The sequence below is a fragment of the Mixophyes fleayi genome, chromosome 10 (genome assembly GCF_038048845.1).
Source record: "Mixophyes fleayi isolate aMixFle1 chromosome 10, aMixFle1.hap1, whole genome shotgun sequence".
Taxonomy (NCBI): domain Eukaryota; kingdom Metazoa; phylum Chordata; class Amphibia; order Anura; family Limnodynastidae; genus Mixophyes; species Mixophyes fleayi.
Genome location: NC_134411.1, coordinates 45,141,027 through 45,155,079, shown reverse-complemented (window position 1 = coordinate 45,155,079; position 14,053 = coordinate 45,141,027). Strand labels below are relative to the sequence as shown.

The following is a 14,053-nucleotide window of genomic DNA, read 5'->3' as shown; positions in this document are numbered from 1 at the left end:
AATTATTTACAATTCCAAATCCAAAATACTCCAAACATTATGTTGTAATATTTTTGTTTCTCTACCAATTTTACTGCATTTAGCACATATAAGAAGGCATGATGGGCTTTAATGCATACTCAGCATCTAGCAATCTGTATTTCAAAGACTCTCTATAGCGGTTTTCTGCACTTCCCCGCCTGATCATTCATCATCGTTTATTTATTTATATAGCGCCAACATATTCCGTAGCGCTTTACAATTGGGGACAAACATAGTAAACTAATAAACAAACTGGGTAAAACAGACAAAGAGGTGAGAAGGCCCCCCCTGCTCGCAAGCTTACAATCTATTGGACAATGGGAGTTTGACACATAAGGTTAAGTCTACATTTGCAGTCGGCCCAGCCAGACTGCAAAGGTAAAAGTGACTCATCTCTGATCCTGATCTCTGTTGTAACTGTCTTCCATCCATCAACTTGCTGTAACTCTTAAAGTACTGCAAGCTATATTGGATAAAAGTGTACAAGTGGTAGTGTTGCTACATTAGCTACATAGGGTGCCATATTTTGCATAAAATTGCACTGTGTATGCTCAGAAAAGGACTATACGCCAGTGAGCACAACAAAATCTAATCTCTGAACACAAAGGACACTTCCGACAAAATACAATTTCAGGGCCGGAACGAGGGAGGGAATGAGCGTATACACATAAACAGTGTACAATAAGGGTGTGCCAAGCTCAAGCGCACATTCGTCCAATACTAGCTTTGGGCATCTCTCAGGTATGTGATTTTTAGCCATATCACTTACACCAGCTACAGGGCAGGTGTAAGTGCCGAGTGACAGTCACATATGTCTGCTAGAAACATGTGTTTGCAGCTTTCAAAATGCATTTTATGTCAGAAGAATTTAATAGCATCCTGATAAATGTAATTTATGTTAAAACACTTCTTTTTTTTTTACTGTTTTTTTCAGTAATATTATTTATTTTAATCTGTGTGCCCTGATGGGACTTTATATACACATAGGTATTGTGAGGTGTTGTGTCTGTCTCCATAAAGCAAGTGTCGTATAGGCAGAGCGTACTTACACCCATATTCAACTAGAAATGTTTCTTTAGTTCCTCTTCGTGTTGAATGCAGGCGTACCTGCTTGAATTTTCTGTCTGTTTTTAAAAAGCACAAATTGCGTTCACTTTGTGTTTCATAATGAACCAGATCCCGCAGTAAGTAATGTTGCAATTAAGTACTATCTATTCTTCTTACAGTGCTTCCTGGCCACATAAATGCCAATTACCCAAATGTATGTATTCTAATAATTATAGCTGGAGATACATTTTCTACTATGAGAGGCCTCCAAACCACTTTTAAATCCAGTTATTCATTTGTTCAGTACTACTTTATAAGGAATGTCATAGACTGACTACCATTAAAAGATGAATTAGATCACCCCTAAGGAGACATTTTTTTCCAATGTAAACAAATCCAATGTATCCAATCTTTATTTACCATACACATTCCCTTCATTAATAAAGTTGTCACATTGGTATTGCAAATTAAAGGGGAAAGTACCATATTTAATAGTATTCTATCCTTTCACATCAGCTTTGTACACATTTGCATTAACCTGGAGCTGATCAGCCTACATAGAATTAGATATCTGGCACAAACTCAAATGGAACATTATTATGGCTCAGAGAGGTGACAACTCTTCCTTTATACACCAAGGAGAGCGCTATAAAGCAGCCTAAAATATTCAATGCTTTGGTATAATGACTCTAAAAATAAACAAGCACCCACCATATCAGACTAGACTCGGGTATTAAAAAAACAAAATTATGCTGGTCATGTAAACGTATGAAATACATATGCTATGTGGTTTATTGTTTGCAAAAATTCCAAGTAACAGGTGTCATTTCTTCATATGGGTACATGGCAGGAGTACCCTTTGTCCCCTGCTGCTGGCATTGGTTATGGCCTCAAGCTCAGATGTTCTGACAAATGACAGGCACCAATACGGTTTACATGTATATAAGTGTGTGATAACTACTAGTATATGCTTCCAGCCAATGTAACAGTTACTGTCTTTCACTCAATCCTTAATTCAGATTAATTTAATGGTCTTGAGGAGGTTAGTGACCTGTCCACTTGTGTGAATATGTTAGGAGTAGTGTAATGATGTGGGGGAGATAATGGAGGCCAGTAGATGGCCACACAATGAGAGTTAGCTAGGGTTAGATGGTGGCAGTAGCAGAGTCCACCAACAGCACACAGTAGTGATGGAAGGCTCTTATCAAACTAATGCAAGAAAATTGTGGTGTCAGAAGCACACTATATAAAACACAGTACATACTTCCAACTTGGTTTGTTAACTATTTAGCATTACACATTCCACCAATTACAACTCTGTCTACTTCTTTTAGCAATAACCAAATAAGGGGTCATGATCATAGGAGCCAGCTCTGTGAGTGCTTGAGAACAACTGTAATGGCTGTATTTGGAATAGTCGCTGTTTGAATGTGGAGATGATTAAAGCAGGCGGGAATCCTGGATGTCTGTTACATGGTAAGTTGCTTTTTTTACCTTGCCGTTTTTACACTAATCGTTATTTTTTTGTCGCTGTCATTTCTGTCAACATTATCAGTGCTGAAAATTAATACCACACCCTAGTAGATATAGATAGAGCTGGACAATTGCCTATTCAGGATAGTTATTGGAAGCCATGGTTAGCAGTCATAGAAAATGGGTCATAGTCGAGGTACATGTCCAGGAACTGAAATCCCAATGAAATAAATACATAAAAAGTTCAGAGTAACTAGACAAAACACAGATAAAGGCTCAGCAAACCAGGTCTCACAGGTGAAGGCACTTGAAAAAAAAGCAATATTCGTCTTTATGTAAGGTTCTATTTTATCCTTATTATTATTATTATCGTTTATAAGTTGCCACAAAATTCTACAGTGCAGTACACAGGGGAAGTATAACAACATTTTAAAGGAGCAACAAAGATACTAATAGACATACAGGAAACATAACATAACATGTGCATAAGATGTAATAGGTAGGGTATATAAGAGTTGTAAAGATGTAATAAACAAAAAAAAAAATTCACATACAGAAAACTGCCACATAGCTAATGGAATAGAATGTATATTATTGTATGAATGGAAATTAAATTAAATAAAGAAATTACAGCATCTTGTAGATATTAGGCCTTAAACCCAAAATTGTATTAAACATCTGGAAGGATTATGGCATCTCAACATAGCGTGTAATGTAACACCTAAAACTAAGACTCAAAAAAAAAACAACTATATGTTTCTGTTAATGTTCTAAAAAAATAAAGGAAAGGATAACAGAATGCAAGAATTATAATGTCATTTGCCTTCTCTCTGTTCATTTGTTAATATGTTCCCTTTTTCACTGTTTATGCTGCCCCCCCCCCCACCCCCTTAATAGTCATCTAATTTCAGTATGTTGCCTCCTAATAGACCCCGGGTTTCTCCTTATTGCTTCATTGAGGCTTCCTGGGGTCCCACTGCAGCCGGGGACCGGGTGCCTTTCCATCCACCTTACTCGCCGGACTTCTGGCAAGCAATAGAGCAGTGTGGCGCGGCCTTTAGTCCTGGCGCGTGCAAGTGCGCCAACATCGAATCCGGACCTCTGCCCCTAGCAACCCCTCTCTGCAGCTTCTCCCCTGCCAGGTGTTCGACACAGAAGGGATGTTCCAGTAATACATTATGTAAGCAGCATACATCATGGTGGCTCAATGGTTAACATTTCTGAACCACAGCGCTGGGGTCAGGAGTATGATTCCTGACTAGGGCTGTCTCTGTGTGGAGTTTGTATGCTCTATCCATGTTTGCATTGGTTTTAGTCCGGCCTGAGTCTAAACCTTAACAGTACAGGACCGTCCGTATCTGGGCCTGCCACCGCAGCAGTCCCAGGTCCTCTGCCTGCAGGCTTCATCTATCCCCTTCCTGCTCACGCAGCTGGGACCTTCCTACCACTGATTTCCCTGCTTTCTGCCCCATCTTTCAATACTACTGCCAGGCAGATTTCCCCTTCCTACCCATTTCTTACAGCCCTGCCTGGGTTGCCCCTACCTCCTCTGCCCTGCCTCCTGTCGCTGATGGGCACCAACTGGGCTGAGTTCTGAATATAACCATTTGGCTATGCTTTGTTTCCTTTACCATGACCTTCTTTTCTGGATGGGCACCAACTGGGATGGGTTCTGCGTTCACCCAGTTGACTCCGCTCTGTTCCTTTTGGTACTGTTGCCTCTGCATTTACTGGCCCCGCTTGGCGTCTAGCTAGGGAGTGTTGCCAGATGCCGATTTGTTTCCTGTGATCTTTGAAGGGTGTGAGGTTCCTTAGAGAGGGCGGCACAACTCATGGAGCCAAAGCTCGGTGGTCCCTGCCGTAGTTTCGGCAGTAAGTCGTTGGGCCCGTGAGTTAATAGGTTGTGCGCTGTGCTAATACAGCGGTCCTGAGGGACATATAAATAAAAAAAATAAAATTAAAAAAGAGCACTGTGGTGCTGGGAGGAAGTGGTTGGACCCGAGAGTTAATGCATGTGAAGATTTTGTGTGTGTTAATACAGCGGTCTTGAATTAAATTCAAGCTGTGGTGCTGCGAGTGAGTGTTGAGGCACACAGTTTATTCTGGACGAAGATATTGTGTGTGCTAATAGAGTGGTCTTGAATTAAAATCCCCGCTGTGGTCCTGGGAGTGAGTGGTTGGGACTGAAAGTTATTGCGGGTGAAGAGGTAGTTTGCAGTGATGGATACTGCAGTACTGAGAGTATTTCGAATTTCAAAATATATAAATAATAAACTGATAGCACTATATGAAAGGAATCCCCACTACTGTGCCGGGTGTGAGTGTTGAGGCCCACACTACTCTGGGTCAGGATGTGGTGTGCTGTAAAGGCTTTTGACCTTTGCTAATTGCAGTTGTCTTGCAGGACATATGGAAGGAAGTGAGGGTCAGGGCCCACGCTGGGTTTTTGTATGAATATGTCTTCTATCAATGGTAAAGCCTATGCTGCGCTGTTGGTTGTGAAGGTGTGGAATGGCTCTGGAGATGAAGTGTTTCTAAGTGATGTGATCTGGTTTGAGGGTATGTAAATTTTGCTGGAAAATGGTCCTGTGGTACTTCTGTAAGTCCGTAAGTGTATTTATTTGGTCCAGGGGCTTTACATACGCTTTGAAGGCGTTATTTGGAGGCAGTAGCATGGGTCCTTTCATATGAACGGATGCTTTTCCTGTGCATTACTGCATGCTTGTCCGCTTGTGCAGGGGGCACGCTGGGAGGAAGTGTACTAGATGCCTAGGTCATTATGGCAGGGGGACTCCACGCTGCAGGTTCCACTGCAGGTCGGCAGGGGGACATTTGTCTGAGGAGGATGCTGCTTGTTTTGTGGAGCAAATTTTTGGGGTTCTTGTTTGGCTTTGAGAGGTCACTGTGGGTGGCAGGCTTCAGTTTCTTTAGGGGAAACTAGCTGTAGCGGAAAAACATGCCAATCAGAAGTCATAATGACACATTCGGGTGGGAGTTGGGCACTCTTCCTTAACAGGGAGATTCAATTAGGACTCCTCAGGAAGTTATGGAACACTGCCTGGGCCCCAAAATGGAGTACAGTCAGGTGCCACCGCCTAGAAGTGTCCAAATATTTTAATTTGCAATGATTCTGGTTTTGGAATGGCTGATAGCTAATTGGTCTTGCTTTTTGTTTCCACCACTGTAATTTAATTTTCAATAAAATTTATGACCTTTCATTCACCAAACAAGTGTCATGTGTCATTATTTATTTAGGTAAGATAACTCTTAGTAACTGCAATAAGGTAAAAGTAAAAGTCAAACTAACCGCTAGGCGGCTTAATTGTATACATATGTAAGACATTGCCACAGTATCTGACGTGATGGACAAAATATTAATGAACCAAACTGTTTTGCTTTGAACAGCTAGGCTCTAGAAAAGGGTGATTTACCACTTTATATACATAGGAAATGTTAATATAACTTAGACTGAACAAAACAGAGTAGGGTCTCATAAGTGCATTAAGTTTCATAGAATCATTAATGGCTAATAAAATACAATGTATAATCCATGGTGTGCTATATGAAACATACAGTAATCAGTAAAGGAAGCCAGAATAATAGAGATAATAAATATTTAATAATAAGTGAAATATTGAATATCCTTCTGTGAGAGAGGATGCAATGAAATAAAACAACAAAACAATAAGGGAATTGAACCTTCTCAGCCTAAGGTGGAAATGTAATAAAGTATTCTATTAAATAAGAGTCACATACATAAGCTGAGTACTGAGGAACTATATTGACATGGTTCTTTATACCCCCTATTCAATTGTACTTTTTTAAATTCTTACCACCACATTAATCTTGGGAGACTAGTCTGAAGAAATGTTTTAAAGATTATAAAAATATATGATTTAGTTTTAATTGTAGTATCGTTGTGAGTGCCTCCATATCAGAATTTTTTCTTATTGTTCTTTTTTTGAATACATGTTGTAAAGAACATGCAGGGGACAAGAGACAGGGGGATGCACAGGTGGATGAGGTGGAAGCAGAGGAGGAAGGAGGGCACTGCTTGAGAGAGTTTACAGTTTAATCTGTCTTTTGTAGCTTGACATTATGGAGTAGATTTATCAAACCTTCTCAAAAGGAAAAGTGGATGTGTTGCCCACAGCAACCGATCAGATTCTAGCTACCATCTATATAGTACTTTCAAGAAAAGGCTAGCTAAAATCATACTTGCCCACTCTGGGTAGGTCTCCCGCACTCCTGGGAGAGTAGGCTGTTCTCTCACATTCTGCCACTTCCTAGTAAAAGTGGGCAGGATGGGAACCTCCATGATGCAATTTGCAGCGAATCGCATAATTTGGCCTCTGGCAAAATGACATGATTCACCCAGCCCCCTTCTGTCCTCACACTTCACCTACCCTCCAGGATCTCCTGGAGACGAATAGTGAAAAGTGGCCAAGTATGGCTAAATTGCAATGGGCAACACCTTCACTTCTCCTTTTTGGAATATTTTGATCTACCACTTTATCTCTATCAAATTCCTCTTTATATTCTTGGCATTACTACTATGCAATAATATTCGTAACCTGGAGCTTTCCCACGACCTTAGCTCTGAGGGCAGGAGAAAGCCCAGGGTTATAAGTAGACCTAGTTGCTGTATTTCTTTCATTATGCAGCGGTAGCTCTTGCTGTCAAGACCTAGGTTGCATCATTTGTAATGGTTTTTTATTTTCTTGAGCATGTTTCGGTGGATTGTTTGGGTGTCTAGCAAGCTGCAGGACCTGGGATGTGGTGGTGGTGTTTTTTTGTTTTTTGTTTAATGGACATAGCTTTTCTTTTAGGTGACAACTGCTAGCTCGAGGGATATAATTTTATGGACATGGAGAATCCTGGATTACAGAGGTGGGTGTTTTTTTTATTTCAAATTAAAATCTTTTTAAAATCAGGTGCTTTCTTTTATTTGCATTTTGTCTTGGTGCACTACAGGTCCCAGCAGTTTCCTAAGTGCCAGCATGCCCTGGCAGCCATGGGTATGCTGGTGCTTCCAGTACTACAAGCACCAGCATGCCCAAACCGTTAATAGGAGCCTGGGCCTGCTCTGAGCTGTAGTGCACCAAGGCAAAATTGTGTCTTTACTTTAAAATATATTTTTATCACCACACAGCAAACATCCAGGGGTTTGGGAAGAGCCCTAGTGCTTTTAGCACAGGGCTTGTTACTCCTAAGGGGGGGAGCTCGTTTTTTTTTTTTGCCGACCCCATCTTCCTAGGGAATCCAGCCCCGTGCTGACCAGCCTGGTTGACTTTATGGCAGGGGAACCCCACAATGTGGGTCCGCCTGCTATATTGCCACCGGCCCTGGCTGTCAAAGCTTAGTGCTGGTTCTAGTAAAATCAAAGGGACCCCATGCAGCATTAAGGTTGAAGTAGTTGTTTTTTTTTTTTGGAGGGGAAGGGATTTGTGGTTAATGTGTTTTTATTTTTTATATTAACTATTTTGTGCTGAAATTGCCCTTTGAATGTCGATATTGTGACTATTATCATTACTACTGTTGATGGTCAAAATGTCACCATTTTAAACATGTCAACAGAATGAATATGTTGACATTTAACACTATCACCATTTTGTTGTCAAAATATTCACTATCAACACATCAACCCAACTCCACTACATAGCCCTGCATAACATTCTACATAGCCCAAGGGTTGCTATGAATAGGAGCCAGCTCTGTGAGTACTTGAACACTCGCACTATTTGTGCTCCTGTAGCCATTAACCTTGTCTATGCATGGAATTATTCATTATGGTGGAGGGGGAGAGGGCGTGAGCATCTCCGGTCATTTTAAAAAGTTGGCTCCCATGGTCATAATATTATTGAATGTTTTGTATAATATGCACAGAAGCTCAGGGCACTGGTCTTTGCCCAATGGTTGTATTTATGTAACAAGCTGCAACCTCTTCATTAGTAAAAGTATTATTCAAAGAAGTAGATAATGTCTGAGATAAATCATGCCGGTAATAAATTGGATGTTTTACTCAATGATCGACATGGAAAAGAACAAAGTGTGGAACAGAACTAAAAAAGTGCTGTGTATTTCTTTAGTGTCAAAAGTAGTTAAGTCCCTAGACTTTGGAAGATATTTCTGAAAACTGTTCCACAATAAACAGTATAGAGAAAATGTAATGTTGCCTACACAACCAATGTATTTTTTCTAGTACAGTTTAGAAAATGAAAGCACACTTCTGATTGGTTGCTAAAGGCATCACAGTTAGCAGTAGAACACTTTTCATGAATGAATACAAATTTGTTCTGTTAGGCTTTGGGCTGACCATTATCCATCCTTTGTAGCTATAATTAAACATTTTTATGTTAAAGTGTCCATGTCAAGGACATTATGGGCAGATATAAATTACACCTAGCATGAATACAAATGTTAGTTATACTGCCTTATGTGAATGGCAAGTCATTAGTTTGCTTTAAACAGCATAATGATTATGATGAATACCTCACACTAGTACAATTCTACAACTTATGTATTACCGTGAAGGTGTTTGGTTCCTCACTTTCTTGCTGCATACTGGGAACCAGAAGGATGCAGAGCAGTAGAGAGCAGACAGACAGCATCTATAGAGGGCAAGAAAAAAGTTATAATGTAAAGTAATTGAGAAACAATTATAGCTTGGATTTAATTTGCTATGTTGTAATGATGTTTCTGAATTTGGCAAAACTTTAAGGAACAAACGCACAAACATGTTCCCAGAACTTAAAATGCTCAGGTTTTTTTTCAATTTATCTCTATATTGCAGTCAAATGTTGAAGGACCTCTAAACCTGTTACCACATACAAAAAGGAGCTACCAATCACATGCACTGACAGATCTTGAGAAGTTTCTCATTCCACATTTGCCATGTAGTTAATACAATCTATTGCTCTCTTATTTATGCAATACGGGGATAAAAAAAAAGGTTTGACAAGAGTCAGCAGGAAGTCTGCTGTGTGTGGGAAAATTATATTCCCCAAACCACATGTTTATCTCAGTTATCTTCATAAAAAGCTCTTTAAACATTTGCATATATACTGGTAGATGTCATAAGTAACTTTTTTTATATAAGTCTACTGTGTTTTAGAGCTTTAAGTTACAAATAATCATTGAATAGCGCATCTCTGACATTGTGGAGAGTCCTCCACAGATTAAATGCACAACAGCCTCAAAAATTACCATATTTACGAATCTTTGACAACATATATTATCTCCAGGAAAATCTCAAATTTAGCAGGTCTAATGACTTTCTTACATTGATCTCCTGACTTTGATCTCTGTTGTCCTAGTTTGCCAGCAAGAAGCAGACAGACAACAGCAGATTAACAAGTCCATCTATGAATAATCACATTGGCTTATAGCAGCATCATCATCACCATTTATTTATATAGCGCCACTGATTCCGCACCTATGTACAGAGATCTCATTTACATCAGTCCCTGCACCATTGGAGCTTACAGTCTAAATTCCCTAACATACACACACAGACAGATAGAGAGGGAGAGACTAGGGTCAATTTTGATAGCAGCCAATTAACCTAGTATGTTTTTGGAGTGTGGGAGGAAACCAGAGCACCCGGAGGAAACCCACGCAAACACAGGGAGAACATACAAACTCCACACAGATAAGACCATGGTCGGGAATTGAACTCATGACCCCAGCGCTGTAAGGCAGAAGTGCTAACCACTGAGTCACCGTGCTGCACACTATGTTTATCCCAATAATGTTTTCTTTATTCTTACTTATGCTGGAAACCTATTCCAATCTGTTAATCAATTCACAACAGTTAAAATTCTTGTTGAGTTTTATTCTGTTGGTACAGAAAGGTGAAATAGGAAGGTCACAATTCATAAAATTCATCCAAAACACATTTTGTAGTAGTGTTCATTTTTATATGAATATGCCTTTCTCAGGGAAATGAAGACAACATGTTTGTCAAAATATTGGATTCAGATCTAAGTGACCTTTTGCAGGTATCCTGTACACTTTCAGTAAACTCTAATTTCTTCCATTACTCCAGAACTTGATCCCCTCCAGCTTCAGAATATGTGGGCAAAAAAGCAGCTAAGAGAATTTCAAGTGATATTTCCCATAGTCAAAGAGAAGTTAGATCAAATAATTGCGGCTGTTACTATGACTACTACTATATACTTCCACCCACTATGACTTTTTAGGAGGTTAATTATAGTTACACATGCACATATACCTTAGCAGAGATTTATTGAGATCAGAAACAACTACAAAAAGCAGCATGTAAACTGAGCAATTATGAGATCATCCTTACAAGTACTTTCAATATATGGGGGCAAATTATATATCACAGGTGGGAAAAAAGCAATAACTATTCAAGAACACACCACTTAGGAGAGCAGACATAAACCGCTCACTAAGTATGTGTCCTCTTCAAACTATATACAACTAGCGCCACAAACCTAATGCTGTGCGATTGGATCATATAGCACCACTAAGCACTTTTTCTCATTGCAATCTTGCTGGGCCAACATGTATCAAGCTCCTATTTACCTGTAGATTATAAGCTTGTGGGCTCTCCTACCTATATATCTGTTTGTGAATACATGGTCTTGTTTGATTACAGATTATTCCCAATTGTAAAGTGCTGTGGAGTATGCTTGCACCGCATAAATAAATGTTAATCATAACAATAATGTGTCAGAAAAGTCACAAGTGAAAGTAAAGAAGGAGAAAAACAATTCCTCATCTCCATGAATTTTGCAGATACTTGCTAATAATACATTATCTGGTTTAACAAATATGTCTTTTGCAGAATAAGAGAACTATAGAATGCGTTGCTTTGCTATATTCTTGAGAAAGTGACCATCAAGTGAGATATCACCAGTTGATGACTATATGACTACCTTTTTTCACCCAATGATATAAATCACAGACACACTTTACTACATAACACCTTTGTGTTACAGCTATGATGATAAATGCAAACCTCACCTCACTAACGTTATGCTCATTCATTGGAGTTGGAGCGGAGATACACACAGTAAGACTAATATAGCAATATAAATATAGCAGGAAGAGGACATGTTTTAGAAATATACATAGATAAATCTGGTTACTCACGGTTCTGTGAATTAAAAGCAGCTTGTTCAGTTTCAGTTACCAAATCTATGTCTTACAATGTTTTTTGACTTCTTCCACACTTTTTCCCTCTCTCTATATTCACTCCCACTTCTTCCTTTTTTTTTCCCTGCACTAAATGTCTCCCTTGTTCACTTCCTCTTTGTATGCCTCTCTCCCCTCCTTCTCCAACAATATCCCAGTAGTCGTCTCTTTCTCAGAGTCACACACTCTCTACCCTCTGATGTAGTGACCACCTCCCACTCTGTCTTTCAGTCTCTCAGTACTTCCATCTCTCTCTTTTTCTCCTTTTCTCCAAATTCCTGAGTTTCTGCCAATCCCTCCCTACTTTCCAGTAAAATTCCCCCCACACCTGGTTTTACTTAAACACAGACACACAGCTCTTTCATGTCCAGCTGTTCACCCCCATCTGGGTCCCCACCCCTTACACACCCCTAGAGACTAGTGTCACAACTCCTTCCCCTAGAGATCCCCAGAACTCTAATAATTTTGAGATATAGCTGTAGCCAGAGCCCCTGAATTCACGGAGATCTGTGCTCCTCCCCTGTTACACATATTACCAGAACCACGTCCTTCGCTACTGTAACAAACCCCCCCAGACATCATTCACATAATCACACAAGTCAAATTACTTTTCACTGTAAGAGGCCCCAAACCTCTAAAACATTTCTGAAGATCTTCCTCAATACTCTGTATCCAGAGTCTCTATGGTACCTTGATTGCTTACAAATACATTCACAACTACACCCATATTAGTCATCTGACCTATTTGACATTTAAAACACCTTCCTCATTTAGATGTATGCATCACAGCACACAGGAGAGACCGAACAGTTGCAGCACTGGCTTTTGTGAAAATGATGCCCATCAAGTCACACCTGGCTACAAGTCTATTTACTTTTGCGTGAAATGACCTGGGACATCTTAAATTGGGAAATGTGCCATATGAACACATGCCAGTTAGCTCCATTACTTTCTGTGTCACACAGATGTAACTTATCAGACGGCCCCTGGGGCTCTGTATGTATGGAGTGGATCCCACTGGATATGAATTTTACTTCCTGCCCCGTGCTAGGGCATCTTTAAGTACATAAATTAAACTCTTTGTGCAACACGTCAGCATAAGTTGAAACCTTATCAATTATATCTATAAAATCAAGCAGATGTAGCAACAAAATGATTGCATCAGTAGATTTTCACCCTCATGTTATCTTTCCCTTACTACTTATAATCTTTTCTATCTCACACCACCTCCAATTGTTTAGTCTCCCACCCTTTGTTTTACACGTCCGGCTGTGTTCTGTATTCTCTAGTCTTGCTCGGATTCTTTTTATTTTGTCTTGCCAAGAATGGGTTAAACTGTGTTCCAGTTCTCTGTCCCCAGTGTCTTCTTCAGGCGTGGCAGCTGTAAACTGTCACAAATCTCATGTTAACTTGTCCTTTTCATTACTTGGCATTATATAATCAACAAAAACAGAAAAACAAACTTGCAAATTACATTGAAACATTTTGACTTGCAATTATCAACATTAAAAAGACAGCAGGATTTTGTGGAATTATACAGGCAAATAAGTTTGCTTGCAGTGATGGAACTATATAACAATGAACAGAGAATATTTGAAGGGAAGGAATCAAAAGCAGGCAGGTAGACAATGTGCATTGTGCTGCATGCTAGGAGTTTTATTTCAACAATAGCTGGAAATCACACATTTGTTTATTCATTATCTTCTACACCAGCCGCAGACGACATGTGTCTCTCTAATTATTCTGGCACTTTCTGTTCCATAATACCCTGGCTTGCAGCTCCACAACAGAAGGAAACTGACAAACTACCCATCTCAGACTTACAGTATATCTCATCCTAGAAAAAAGAATCAATCTGTCAATAAGGCAGATTGATCATGTTTTACTAATGTGCATATATCCAGTGACAAACACATCCCAATCCTGCCTCCAAGACTTTTCCCATGTCACTCCCAACCTATGGAGTATACTTCAACGCCCAATCAGACTCTCCACTGGCCTCAAAAGTTTTAAATGCTCTGTAAAAAACCGTTGTGTTCAAAGCCTACCTGTCTTCCACCTATCTCCTCTCTGACTGGCCCAACCTGCCTCTGCCCACATTATATTGTAAGCTCTTATGAGCAGGGTCCTTTCTCCTTGTCCTCTCACACCTTCATCCATCTGGGCATCCTTGTATCATGCCTTCTGCATGTTCTGTACATCCCTTGTTTAGTATTATACCTTACCTATTGTGTCTTACGGACAGTACCGTTCAGTCTTTTGCATTTATGTATTTTGCCTTGGCTTGTCTTGTATTATGCCTGTTGGTCCACTACGTCTTTGTCTTATGCTCTATTTCACCACTGTATGG

At 39.8% G+C, this 14,053-nt stretch overlaps 1 protein-coding gene across 3 annotated transcripts in view; it reads right to left on the bottom strand.

Moving 5' to 3' along the window:
- The window catches only part of EFEMP2 (EGF containing fibulin extracellular matrix protein 2), a 31,586-nt gene extending 18,443 nt beyond the window's left edge, over positions 1–13,143 (bottom strand). Inside the window, exons 1-2 of one of the 3 annotated variants that reach the window (XM_075188636.1) lie at positions 12,953–13,143; positions 9,069–9,152 (exon numbers count right to left, since the gene is read on the bottom strand). In XM_075188636.1, coding sequence (XP_075044737.1) covers positions 9,069–9,152 — 84 coding nt within the window. In that variant the 5' untranslated portion in view covers positions 12,953–13,143. Of the gene's footprint in view, positions 1–9,068; positions 9,153–11,661; positions 12,056–12,311; positions 12,379–12,952 lie in introns of those variants that run through there. The other 2 variants (XM_075188635.1, XM_075188634.1) reach the window with 2 other exon arrangements.
- Positions 13,144–14,053: the final 910 nt, after the last annotated feature.